Genomic DNA, 14,354 nt, shown 5'->3' with positions numbered 1-14,354 from the left:
ATCGATTCCGTGTGTAGGCTGACGTCAATATAGCCTCGGCCCAAAATTCCGGTGGTAGGCCCGCCTGGATCAGCATACATCTAGCCATTTCGACTAGTGTTCGATTGAAGCGCTCAGCTACGCCATTTGTTCCGGCGTGTATTCGGTGGTAAGCTGGTGCACTATCCCTTCCCTTTCGAAGAAGTCTTTGAATTTGTTGCTAAGATACTCGCGACCGTTATCAGACCTCACTGTTTTGATTGTCAGTCCCGTTTGTTTCTCGACTTTTGCCTTAAAGGCCTTAAATTTTTCAAAGATCTCGCTCTTTTGAGCCATGAAAACAACCTCACAGTATCGCGTTTTATCGTCAACAAATGTCGCGAAGTATCTTGATCCTGCTAGAGATGGCACTCTCATCGGTCCGCATATGTCCGTGTGTATCAACTCTAATGCGGTTGAGCTCGTTGAAGTTGAGCGCGAGAATGGCGCCCGCGTTAACTTTTCACTCACACACACATCTCACATTTTTGTAACTCTTCGTCACACTTGATATCGACCGAATGTATCTTCTTGTTCTCCAACATACTTTTCAAGTCTCTCATATTCAGATGTCCGAGTTTTTCGTGTAGATCCTGCCATGGATTCTTCTTAGCACTTACGGTTCTCGCGACGCTCGCTGTTTCCCTCGCTTCCGATATGAGATATAAATCGTTTTTACGTTCCGCCGTCATAACGGTGTTTCCATGCGCGTCTATCACAACGGCTTTCGTTTTTCGAAAGATTACCTCGAACCCGTTGTTCGTAATTTTTGCCACAAACATTAAGTTCGTTCGGAGATCTGGCACGAGTAACGTGTCCTTTAACGTGATGTTCATTTTATCACCAATGTTCACTCGCACCGTTCTTTTACCGTAACTTTTCGTCGACTCGTTATTCGCGAGATTTATCGCGGGTTCGTCGCCATTTCGGCATATATTGTGGAACTTCGTTTCATCGTTCGACATGTGCGATGTCGCGCCCGAATCCACGCACCATTTGTGCTCGCTTGCTATATCACTCGCGTAACCGTATGCTGTCTTGCGATGTGTGTTCGCGCGCGCGCACATGGTAGCTTCCGCACAATTCGTTGAGTCATCGGTCGATTTCTCGGTTGGTTTCTTCGCCTGCTTATTCGTTCGGCACTGTCTCGCGAAATGTCCCGTCTTTTCACATTTATAGCACTTGATGTCCGCGTTTTTATTTTTCTTCGTCGCGTCCGCGCCGCTCGGATTGTGTCTCTTCGACTTTCCGGTTTTATTTCGCGACGTGAACATGGCGCTCGTAGCACCACCGTCATCCCTGCGCATCCGCGATTCGTACTCTTTGATCATTTTTACCTTGAGAGCTTTCGGTTCGAGAATTTTGTCCTTTGCCTCGATCGCCACTCTAAACGGCTCGTAGCAATCCGGTATGCTATACAGCAGGAGGATGGAGATTAACTCCTTGTCTATGTTGAGTTCCATGTCTTCGAGTTTTCCGACGACGTCGAAGAAGTCCGCTAGATGCGTGCGCATGTCTTCACCGTCCTCCATTTTTCGTTGTATGAGCCTCTTGAGCAACATGGCCTTCCTTGCCGGGCCCTGTGACTCGTACGTCGTCTTTAGTTTGTCCCAAACTTCCTTGGAGGTCGTGCAGCCCTTGATGTTTTTCAGCTCCTCGGGTACGATTGAGAGAATAAAGTCAGACATTGCCTTGGAATCGGCACTAATCCACGCGGCCATTGCGTCGGCACCCACAGTCGGTTTGACCGTTGTACCGTCAACGTATCCCCATCCATCATTTTTAATCAATAGTGCTCGTACTTGTATCTTCCACGTGTCGTAATTGTCTTTCTTCAACGGCTCAATGCGAAAGCCCGTCACACTCATTTTTGTCCACGATTGTGTACACACAAGAGAGAGCGGAATGTTCGACACACGTGTTTAACCGCCTTGTCTCGCGTTTTCGGCTTGAGCGTTTTCCGCACCGACCACGCACTCGCTTTACACTTCGCGTTTTGGCTTGAGCGTTTTCCGGCTCACTTTTACTCACGCGCGCCTGGGCCCATAACCTGTGGGTAAATAGCGAGGCAATTGCGAATACGTTTAACGAGTTTATTACACGGCGGCAGTTTGATACAGAGTGAACTCGTTTGCGGTCGGGGATACATATATATATATTAGTGGAGGGGGACAGACGGCGTAGTGTTATGCAAGTAGTTCCCTTGCGTGTCTGCGCGCTGCGTCCTTAAGGCCCGCTAATGATGCATGCACGCCATTCGAACTGTGCGGGAGCTTTTTGATTCTCCAACAATACATCTTTAAGATATCTTTTGGCCTTTCTGTACTATATCTGGGTATAACCATACAGAATGTAATATCACTTATTAGTGCATTTATTATACTTCAAAAATTTCAGATATTTTTATAAACTGACAAAAAAGAGGCTTAATGTATGCACAACTTTTCTTACCTTTGCATTCGTTAGATTTATCGATCAACGCCGTTTGCAGTCGTTCGTTTAGTTGTCTTACATTTGTCAATTTGGACATTGTTACCTCCAGCTTTTGTTTCATTTCTTTACGTTCATTTCGTAATTTGTCATTGCGTTCTTGTAAGTCTTCAATCCGTGATTGTAATTTCAAGATTTTTTCAGGAAGCAACGATTTTTTTTCTTTTAACTGCAAAAAACGAGTACAAAAATTCAAGTATTATAAATGTATATTGTACTAGCTACTAGCTACTATAGTAGTACTATATGTATGCATTTTTCTCTCGGTATAAGCAATCATATTTTTTTTAATAAATATTTTACACGATACCCCCCTTCGTATCATTACACACTTTACTACTCATAGTTACAGTGGTTTTGATTAACTGACGCCCAGATTTCGGTTCATTTTCACGTTCATGTACCAGTAGACTCTTTAAAGTAAAGTAAAAATTGGTTAATATAGGTTAATTTTTAAAGTTATTTTTTATTGTAATTAATTTTTATAATAAGCTTATAAATGTTTATAATTTGTATAATTGTTCTGTATATTTAGTTTTTCCGATTAAACAATTAACGTCGAATCAATCAACTCGTAAAGTCGTGGCGCGACATTGGCGTTATTGGCTGCGTTCCGATATTTACTGTCAGTACTGAAAATCTATAGTGTACGTTACGTAAACTATAGATTTTCAGTACTTGCAGTGAATATCGGAACGCAGCCATTGACGAGCCTATTTTTTATAAGTTAAAATGTACAAACGGCAACTTTCCGCGATGCTATGGGCTTCCGAAGGTTCATAAATCTGGTTATCCCTTACGTATCATAGTTTCTGCGGTGAGTAGTCCAACATACAACATAGCCAGTTTTTTACATGCTATCTTACATGATTTTTATTCATGAATTTTATTATAGACTCTTAATCTTTATAACTTTAATATAATAAAATAATATTTAATATAATAAAATAATACATAAACATGATATTTCTTATTGCACAACGAAAAAATGAGAAAAAGAGAATTATCCAATTCGCCCCGAAATTGGAGGCGAAGCGGATCACCAGTTTAGGTCCAAAAGAAATAAAAATAAATCATCATATTCTTTGAAATAAATTACTTGCATTAAAAATAAAAAAAGTACTCTTTGAAATAAACTACTTACATTAGACAAAAATAATTTATTTAACACAGAATTTAGAAGTAAATGGTCCTCTTTTACCCTTTATATTAGTACAGTTCTCGCGACACTATTTCACATTTGTTGCACTGAATCCAATCTTCGGCCGGTATTCATAGTCAGATCTTATATTTAAGACCGTCTTAAGCACAATCTTAAGATGTTATAAAATTATAAACCAATCCCTGTGCCATCTTAAGACATTACTTAAAATATTACTTAAGGGGATGCTGGAGCCGTAGGCGAACTCGATTAGCGTCGATAAAGAAGTGCTCACCGATTCTTACATATCCATACAGAGCACCTATATATAACCTTGCATCTTCCACTGGTCTACTAAGTAATATTTTTTTTTAGGCTTCAAATCTTACTTCTAATTGCACGATATTATTCCTGACAGTTTTTTGTAGAGGGCTGTATCACTATTTTCTATAAAAAACCTGCAGAATTTTTGTATAAAGCAAATATTTTCGTCAGGTTAGGACAATATTTATGAAAATAAAATTTTTTTTAGTTTATCAGAAAAAATGATGTACAGCCCTTTACATTTTTGTGCGTACTTTAATCGTGTAAAAGGATTTTCCATGTTCAACCAATTCAAAGATATTGCTTAGACCGATTATGCCAGTGTCGCTGTCACTCCAGGATCCCCTTAAGTTCTTGAAAGAAAAACGGACTACAAATACGGACCTTTGACAAATGGATGGCTGAATTTTTCATTGCAATAGATGCAATACCAGTCTCTGAAACCTTACAGCAATCAACAACTCAACGTAAAGTTATTTTTCCACACTTTACTTTCTGCATAGCTTCGTTCATTGTTTTTTATTGAGACTACAACTCATTAATTGATTTACGATTGTACGTGCAAACTATCTAGGAATCGAAAAAAATACACTTTTGTTGTAATAGCTATAGAATGTCGAAAAATTTCATGATTCAAATCACCCCGAAAAAGATGATCCGATTAACCCCGTATGTCGACTTCATAAAAGTACATTCGTAAGAGATTGTTTTGATTATTAACTTAATACTTGTAAATAATATCATGAATAATTATAAAATTTATAAAAATAATGAAAAAGCCAAACATTCGTTTAGAGTAAAAGAGAATGGGATTTTACTATTTTTATACAAAAAATAAAATATTAATTTCAAAAACAGAAACAATAAAAAAATGGCATCTCAATATTTCTAATGTTGAAAGAAAAAATACAAAGAAGCAATAAAAGTAGAAAAAATTCAATATATAGGACTTACACATATTTTAAATATTATAAATTTAATACATTTATTTAATCTTTACAGATTTTTTTTAAATTATTGTTTTTTAATCAAACATAAGTGATATAACTTTGTTTATACACATGTGCGCGCATATTAATTATACTATTGTCTCATTTAAATATCTTATAATAAAATAATCTCAACACTGATATTATTTTAGAGGTGTTAAACTAGTTAAACGCTGCCTACGTAATTTATTATCCAATTGTGCTAGTTGCCAAAGAAAACCTTTATTCGGGCGAACGTCTCGGTTCGTGCGGATTAAATGCATAGCGTCAACTGCTAACATATCTATTTTTATCATTAAGTATGCGAGAACACATGTAGCACTGCGAGATACACCTTGCATGCAATGTACGAATGCTTTACCTACGAAAAATAAATTTTATTTTATATATGATATCACATAGGGTAGGTATAGGTAGTCCATCAATGAACCAGTTGTCATATGCAATGAACACTATGAACCATTGCAATATTTCATAAATGTAGTGTTGCTAGATTGTGCTTGTTGTCATGCAACGACTCGCATTTGAACCCCTCTTCGGCTCCCCAATCGCCCGGCAAATCGTGCGAAGGACGGTCGTTTGGAGACCACATTTTGCAATTTTTGGGTGACAAAGTTTTTTCCGTAAGTTTTAAATATTTTTTATGTTTTTGTTGTTATATTTATTTTGTTTTATTATTCTATAAAATGGAGTAAATGGAAGTTTTAATCGATACCCTTAGGGTTACAATTCTCATCCATTACTACCCTTCTTCTTTCACTTAACCCTTTGGACCAACGGCTTAACGTCTCTTTCCGAAAGAGGGAGCACAGTTTGCTCCGCACAAGAGCCTATCTTGCACGGAGGGCACAGCTTTCGTAAAATAAATTCCATGTTTACATGCTCTAGTGGACTCGAACCTGGTTCTTCAGATTACGAGTCTGGCGCTCTACCACTAGACCACACACTGCCGCCTTTATTATTCTATAATTTTGTGTATATATTTGGCTTTATAATTCTGTAAGCAACTTTCTTCTATTGCATTATTTTACCGAATTTTTTTAAGATTATCATAAAAAATTTTATATGGTTTACAATGAATCATTTTGTTCTTTACTACAGTTATCTGTGTTATAAGTCTTATTAAACAGACTAATTGCTACAATAAATAATAATCTAACAATAAGTAAGAAAAAGTATGATTAAAAATAATAATTTTGATTGTAAGCTTCAAATAATGAAAACACAACATATATATTATAATTAAGTTAGCTTTAATTTAAAGTCATATACTATACTTATCTTACTTATCATGTCTTATAATTATCTCTTCCTTAAATAAACATTTTAAAACATAGTAAAACTAAAATAACACTAATAATTCACTGTATAAAACATGTGGTTTATTGTTAAAAATGGCTAGGTTCATTTGTGTACACACCACTGTACACAATAAACCATTTGACATTGTTTTAAAAAAATCAAAATTGTGGCTAAACTTTAAAAATAACTTATAAGTCATCTTATACAGTATATAGCCAACTAAATTCATGAACTGTATGCAAAAACACAGATCTCCAACTCAATAATTGAGAGAGATATAAGCCTCTGAAATTTACATGGTTCATTGTTGGACTACCTACCTTACACATTAAAATTAATTTAAAATAATTAAATTACCTCTTGTAGATATTGCATCATTAATAAAATTTGCTGCTGTATAAAAGTATTTACTAATATCTTCGGTAGGTAAATCTTTAATTGGCAGGCCAAGATATTTTATTGTTGTATCCGCATAATAAATCTTATCTGTATTTACAAATCCAAATCTTTTTCCCTCAGCAGTATTTAATAAATGTGTTATACCTAACATTTCAAGATACTTCTTGTTTTTTGCTGTAATACTTTACAAGAAAACCGTAAAAAAGTTTTTATCGTTAATTTGTATGTTATTTTGTATGTTATTTTCTCTTGTATGTACATACTCACCCGTCACCGATATATATTCCAGGATATACTTCGTCACAATCAATTTCTTGTTGAGCACGATAATATTGCGAACTATCAACATTAGGATCAAATCCAGGCAACGGTTTAAATTCGAGTGCTTTTGTTGCTAAAATAATTAATGTTAATTGATGTTCTGTAGTTTCTCCATCAAATAATGTCTGAAAACCCAGAATATTCATAGAATAAATCCTAGCACATGAATAATCAACAATAAAGAATTAATATGTTATTTTAATTTTTTATAACCTCTATACTCCTACATTTTCAAGAAATACTATATAGTGTCTCGCGCCAAGTGTATGTACATATCAGCAGTGGTTGCATCCAATTAAAAAAGAATGCATAAACAAATATATACAAAAAATCGACCACAATTTCAAACAAACCTGGAAAAGAAAAGAAAATCCTTTACCTGAATATTGCAATCATTGTCAGAATCTTTTTGTGCCACTGATACTGTCATGTCCTCTTGCAATAAAGTCGATGATGCAGTTAGTCTACTCGTCAACAATGGATGTTTAGTTGGTGGCGTTGAACAAGATGTATATTCATTATCGATGGTTTTCATTGCATGTGTGACATCACTATGTTCATCTTTCAAACATCTTACACTCAGCTGTAATTTTTCCCCTTTATGAGTATTTCCTACTTCTAAACAGTCCTGTATCTGCTGGAAGGATGTATTGATCAGAAAAAAATTATTTTACAAACACTATGGCTGCGTCCAATATTCTCACTGCCAATACTGAAAAACTATAGTTTCCGTTACGTATACTATAGATTTTCAGTACTGACAGTGAGAATATCGGAACGCAGCATATATAATATTTTGGCACAACAAATATTGATAAAATATTGATAAAATCGAGAAAATACTTATTTCAACGCAAGTTAATACTTTTAAGCAGTATGCATGCTCATTCTCTTTTTTTTTACCACCTATAATAGGGATATTTGTTACATCTTTCAAGTATTGTGCGGTTTGTCGAAATCTTATTCGTATAGTTTTCGTATTACAATGATTTTCACTATTTTTAATTCCCTCTACTTGCAATGAGGGAATAGCAGATGTTTTCAGCCTTCGAAGAATTCCATTTCTTCTTGTGTCCTCTACATAATCCTCAGCAACAAAGTGCAACTGCAACGAAATAGACAATACATGATAAACATATGTACACACATCTGAGGGCATGTTTCAACATTTTATGAATCCTATAAAATACCTCACAAACTCTGCTATTACATTTTAGACTCCACCCGGGACGGTTACGAGTGATCCAAGCTACCCACGCATTTCGATGTTCCACATTCTTCTTAGGAAATTTATGCATACATAGTCCATCTTTTTCCGTTGTTGTACAACCAAATACCTCACACACTTTTACCATCTTTATTCACAAACTCTTGATTTCTGTAAAAAGACAAATGTAATAATTTAAGTTTATAAAAATATTTAAAAATATGATCACATTCTCTCTCAATTAGTTACAAGTAAACAGAAATATATTACTGATTATTGTATGATATAACCCTCATCCACACAAAATGCATATATTTACGATGTCCCAAAAACTTCACGAATGTCTACAATTCTTTTCTTAATAATATTAAAAATATATTAATCTTTTTCACTTACCTAACCTAATGGTAAAATTTCATGAGCAGTGAAAAGTAGCAGCAGATCGTACTGATTGGCTACAAAATAGAGAAGTTCTAGAAATTTGAGAACTTCTCTATTTTGCAGCCAATCAGTACGATCTGCTGCTGCTTTTCACTGCTCATGAAATTTCACCTTAAAGCCCCTTGCACAATGCCAGGCAACAGGCAATAGGAACAGGAAATAACCAAAAAATCGTTAATTACAACCTAAAAAATTCGAATGCTATGATTGGTTGGCAACAGGCAATAGGCACAGAATTTCCAACGTGACGGAAACTCTGTGTCTATTGCCTGTGTCACTGTTTATTCTGCATTTATACATGATTTCTGATTTCTATTCCCTGTTCCTATTGCCTGTTGCCTGGCATTGTGCAAGGGGCTTAACACGTTACTTTGCACACGTGCACACGGAATCAGCTGCGGGCCCGATAGCCTCGGTTTTGATTGGTGTCTCGGTCAGCCAATCAGCAAGCGTGCCCTCAATGTCGCTTCTCTGATTATCTAGGCCTCTACTGTGGCACTGTGGCTGAACTGGCTGCCTAGTTCAGAGTTTATCCACAGATTAATCTGTGATTTATCTTTTTTACTCCACATTATTTGAGAGAAAAAATGGTTTATTCGCGTCGCATACTCCAATAAACACCAAGAGCACTTGGATCACGTATAAAAGGTGGCGATTGGAGCAGATGAGTTTTTGGAGTGCGTTGAAGTAGATCGAGAGCCTCTAGTGATTAGGAGCTGGTAGGACATGCGACGCAAACAAACCTAAAGATAAACTCTGAACTAGTGCAGCCAGTTTAGCAACAGAAAACAGACCCTTTAGGGCCGGTCTACAATGGCATGAGTGTTGTAAGTCGTGAGTCGTAAGAATTGACCAATCACAGTTGATTATTCTCCTCAAATTCGATTGTGATTGGTCAATTCTTACGACTCACGACTTTACGACTCGCATTGTAGACCTAGCATAATAGATTGTGATTGGTCAATTTATTACGACTCCGACTTCCGACATCCATTGTAGACCGGGCCTTATATCGAGATTATCGAGAATGAATTTTGGAACGCAGCCTACTTTAGTAGTGAAAGCAGCGAGATGCGAGATACTTAATTCTCGTAAAATTCTTTTCGTTTTTATTATAATGATAATTAACAACGAGAATGAATAGCTTAGGTTTAAATATAATTTTTAGAATGGGTTGTATATGCACTAAAGAGATCATTACGGTAAACTCGAGGAAATATAAGGTCTGCGAACACCTCGGAGATGGGCAAGTTTTATCAAACAATTTTTCATAATTAATATAATTTTTCATTTATAATTATATTTATTGATAATATAATCGTACAATTTATTGCATACATAATGTACCTCATGTAATAGTATTCCGATAAGAAAGTATAGTATTCCTATAAGAATTATTTCTATAAACAATTACAGTTTTCTCTGCTATCCGAAAGTAGAGCGTTCCTATGAAACCTTTCATAAACCGAAATTGCGTAAAGCGAAGAAACAATCGTCATTAATTTATATGGGAAAGATTTGTTTCGTAAATCTTCGGATTTTCTTTAATTAGTATAAACAGGTACCAATGTAGGTCTCTATGCCACTTAAAAGTAAATAAGTGATGTAAAGTAAGCTTTCGAGAAACGGGATACCTGTATATAATCTAAATTCATTCAACAACAAATTATACACAAGAAAAAAGATTTTCTTAAAACATATGCAAAAAGATAGTATTTATAGTATGTCATTACTTTTATAAGAATAATTAATAACCTTAAAAAGTGGGATGACTGGCAGTATGAATAAATTTTACACTAAATTTTTAGTGGATTTAGCACAGTACTTTTGGTTGAGGAAATCATTACACATAAAAAGTACGCTATTAAGAAAATTACTTGTCATGGACCAGAAGATCAGCAATTAGCAGCAAAAGAGGTTGAATACTATAAATTGATAAAGCATCCAAATGTTATAGAATGTATAGATTCGACTTGCAAAGGTACAGCAGACCTAATCGTGAATACAACGAGCGAAATGTTAATTGTTTTACCATATTATCATGTAAGTTGACATGGTTTTTTAACAAAAGTATGATGTTTTAAATGTTATATATATGTTTTCTAATAAACCAATTAATTAACTGTTGTAATTTTAGAAAGGAACTTTAGCAAATGATTTAGAACAACGAGCAAAGAATTGTAATTACATAAGTCCTACAGATATCCTGAGCATTTTTTTACAGATCTGTGAAGGTGTAAAAGCATTTCATGAGGCTAAACCAGAACCTCTTGCTCATAGAGATTTAAAAACTGCAAATATAGTACTTAGCGACAATGGAATACCTATTATTATGGATTTGGGTATGTTAAATTTTATTATATTAGCAAATTATTTAGCAAATGTGTGTATATGAATTTTTGTCATTAAATATAAGGTTTTTTCTGTTTGTCCTTGGTTGAGGAGTCATTAAATATAAGACAATGGTTTAGGTTCTGTATCAACTGCCAGAGTTCAAGTATGTGGTACTCAAGCTGCACGGACTTTACAAGACTTAGCAGCTGAAAGATGTTCCATGCCATATAGAGCTCCGGAATTATTCAACGTTGAGAGTTATTGTATGGTTGACGAACGAACAGACATTTGGGTTAGAGTTACAGTGCTTTAATGCTTGCCTTAATTCAAAATAACATGTATTATGAATTTAATATGTGTCTTTTTTAGTCGTTGGGATGTATACTGTATGCATTATGTTATTTTAAATCTCCTTTTGATACTGTTTACGAACGAGGCGACAGCGTAGCTCTTGCTGTGATTAGCGTACATATAACATTTCCAGAAGATGCCCCTTATAATGAGGTAATCTGTTATATATTACGCTTCTTTTAAGTGTCCATTGACTAAACATTTTTTATATTAAAATTTGAGTAGCAATACATGAATTAAACAATCAAGTATTTCTTACATAAAATTTAAATATTTATAATTCTATTTTGTTTTCTATTTTAAATTATTTCATTAAACATTTATGCATTGTCACATTTTCAAACAAAAAACATATTTCTCTTCTATTAATCTTAATCAGGCTGCTACAGTGTTTGAACGGGAAAGGTTTAAAGTTCACTAATGTGCTTGTCGAAGTTTTACGCACTCAGAGACGTCGCATATCAAAACGGCTCTTCCACAATTTACTCAACTCGGTAATTATGCATAAAAGGGACATCCTTTCCGATGACCTTGACCTTGACATATGTTGTCAAGGTCACCCTCCTGAGTGACCTTCAGAAAGTTTTAGCCGTCGCTCGTTTTTTATTAAAAAGTTATAAACAAAAAAAGTTTCGAAAATATAGCAGTTATTTTAAGTACTGAGAGGCATATTACGAAACGACTAATATTACGTTTTTCTTTAAAGCAGAGATTACTTTATTTCGCGAGAAAGTCGCTGCTTTATCAAAACACAACATTTAAAGCAGTAAATTGTTGATAAATTGAAGTCTTTTTGTTAAAGCAGAGAATACTTTATTTCGCGAAAAAGTCGCTGCTTTACCAAAACACAACATTTAAAGCAGTAAATTGTTGATAAATTGAAGTTTTTTTGTTAAAGCAGAGAATACTTTGTTTCGCAAAAAAGTCGCTGCTTTACTAAAAGACAACATTTAAAGCAGTAAATTGTTGATAAATTGTATATTGAATATATGTGAGTATTGGAAGGCATGAATGACTAATATATATGTCGAAATAGTTCACGCATATACTTTTCACGCAAGACGAGTTGTCACATGGGTTCGTGGCGCGCTTTACAAGCTCGTTTAAGTAGAGGTGGTATTAAAGAAGATAAACTTAGTCGATCATCTGTGTGAATATTTGTGGCAATATACATTAAACCAGCTTGTAAAGCGCGCCACGAACCCATGTGACACCTCGTCTCGCGTGAAAAGTGTATGCGTGAACTATTTTGACATGTATATTAGTCATTTATGCCTTCAAATACTCAAAATAGCTGCTATATTTTTCAAATTTTTTTGTTAATAACTTTTTAACGAATAACGACCGACGGCTAAAACCTTCTGAAGGTCACTTAGGAGGGTGACCTTGATAACATATGTCAAGGTCAAGGTCATCGGAGAAGATGTCCCTTTTATATAATTACCCTCAACTCGATAGAAATATTTGAAATTATTATTCACTTTATTTCTTTGTACACTGTTCACAAGACCGATGAATATCAGGATGACAACTTGATAGCCTCGACATTTTGGCATTAGGATTTGCGCGCGCACGCGCGCGCGCGCGCGCGCGCACACACACACACACACACACACACACACACACACACACACACACACACACACACACACACACACACACACACACACACACACACACACACACAAGATCGTTGTTTTGCTTTTTCAATAAAATTGTACCTCTCTTCATGTACAGGCTTTTATTATAATGCAGTATAATTTTTCCACAGATAAATTGTATGTTTCTTTTCCAGGATATGCAAAATTTAATTTTGATGATGTTAAAAGTCAATCCAATGGAACGTCCGTACATATATAGTGTAATAGAGAGCGTGCACGATACTATCGTAAAATTAAAACATAAAGTATAGTCTTATGTCATATCATGGTATAAGATTTTAACTGTACTGCATATAGGGAAATAGCATTGATATTGTATATGCTATATACAGACCTGTAAGCAATATAAAAAAATACGGTAAAACACAATACGTACCAAGAAAATGTGAAAAAATATTTTAAATGACCAAGATTGTGAAAATGAAGATATTAACGAAAAGAATAGTGATATTTATAAAATTTCTAAAAACAGAAGATTCGTAAATATCAAAATACATTCCTTGTATTCTGTAATATATGTAATTATAATATAGTCAGGTAATGTAAAAAGTAAAATAAGTAAAAATAATATATTTTAATATAATTTCACAGAAGAGAAGAAAGAGAAACATTATATATATACATATATATATATATATATATATATATATATATATATATATAAAAGTAATAAGTGTATAACAACAAGAAACATATATATGGAAAGGTAAAAACCACAGTGGTGTAAGTTAAATATTTTAAAGAATTTGACTTACACCACTGGTTTTTATCCCTCCATATATATGTTTCTTGTTGTTATACACTTATTACTTTTCGACGCCCTGTCTTATGTGTAAAATTACTCTTAAATACAAAGAAATCCTTTATAGATTCTAAGAAATAGAAATAATTCTATATACAGAGTATTTTATCTTATTTTTTAGGTACATTTTAATGACAGATTTTTTTGCCAATTTGGAATAAATTTTTCTCTTTATTGAAAATATTAACAACAACCATTTTTATTAGTATTTGAAAACAAAAACTTTATTGCAAATTAAACTTTAGAGATCTAAATAAATTATACAATTTAATTATAATTTAATAAATTAAAAACTGAAATTTAATGAATTAAAAATATTAATTTTTAGATAATTTTGTATAAAGTTTATTAGAATTTTTATTTGAAGCTTAGATACATATAAGATACATGTATATGTATATATATATATATATATGTATATATATATATATATATATATATATATAATATTTTATTGTGATTTTTTTAACTTTAAGATTTGGTTTTAAATTATATGCGATTTTTTGCGATATATTGTTACCAACGTTTTTTCTTGAATCATAATATGATATGTATAGTTGAATTTTTAATAACA

The 14,354-nt window shown here is 33.9% G+C and overlaps 2 protein-coding genes across 9 annotated transcripts; one reads left to right on the top strand and one right to left on the bottom strand.

Annotated features, from left to right (window-relative positions):
- Positions 1-4,932: 4,932 nt before the first annotated feature.
- Positions 4,933-8,730, bottom strand: LOC143908674 (uncharacterized). 7 transcript variants are annotated; one of them, XM_077426429.1, is made up of 8 exons: positions 8,462-8,595; positions 8,175-8,362; positions 7,969-8,089; positions 7,850-7,890; positions 7,364-7,621; positions 6,931-7,109; positions 6,622-6,845; positions 4,933-5,323 (listed from the first exon to the last, which is right to left on the bottom strand). In XM_077426429.1, exons 2-8 carry the CDS (start codon positions 8,337-8,339, stop codon positions 5,106-5,108), a joined length of 1,206 nt encoding a protein of 401 aa, XP_077282555.1. In that variant the 5' UTR covers positions 8,340-8,362; positions 8,462-8,595; the 3' UTR covers positions 4,933-5,105. The 7 variants fall into 7 exon arrangements, with proteins under 7 accessions (XP_077282555.1, XP_077282557.1, XP_077282551.1 ...); XM_077426431.1 differs by having other exon boundaries at positions 7,364-7,618; XM_077426425.1 differs by having other exon boundaries at positions 7,850-8,089; positions 8,588-8,730.
- Positions 8,731-9,676: 946 nt separating this feature from the next.
- Positions 9,677-13,403, top strand: LOC143908676 (serine/threonine-protein kinase 16). 2 transcript variants are annotated; one of them, XM_077426433.1, is made up of 6 exons: positions 9,677-9,878; positions 10,441-10,675; positions 10,857-10,974; positions 11,104-11,258; positions 11,336-11,470; positions 13,113-13,403. In XM_077426433.1, the coding sequence occupies exons 1-6, from the start codon at positions 9,769-9,771 to the stop codon at positions 13,227-13,229; spliced, it is 870 nt and encodes a 289-aa protein (XP_077282559.1). In that variant the 5' UTR covers positions 9,677-9,768; the 3' UTR covers positions 13,230-13,403. The 2 variants fall into 2 exon arrangements, with proteins under 2 accessions (XP_077282559.1, XP_077282558.1); XM_077426432.1 differs by having other exon boundaries at positions 10,770-10,974.
- Positions 13,404-14,354: the final 951 nt, after the last annotated feature.

This window comes from Temnothorax americanus, unplaced genomic scaffold (genome assembly GCF_048541705.1).
Source record: "Temnothorax americanus isolate GAGA-0224 unplaced genomic scaffold, ASM4854170v1 Scaffold110, whole genome shotgun sequence".
Taxonomy (NCBI): Eukaryota; Metazoa; Arthropoda; class Insecta; order Hymenoptera; family Formicidae; genus Temnothorax; species Temnothorax americanus.
The sequence above is the reverse complement of the archived record's forward strand: the minus strand, read 5'-3'. Positions and strand labels throughout refer to the sequence as shown.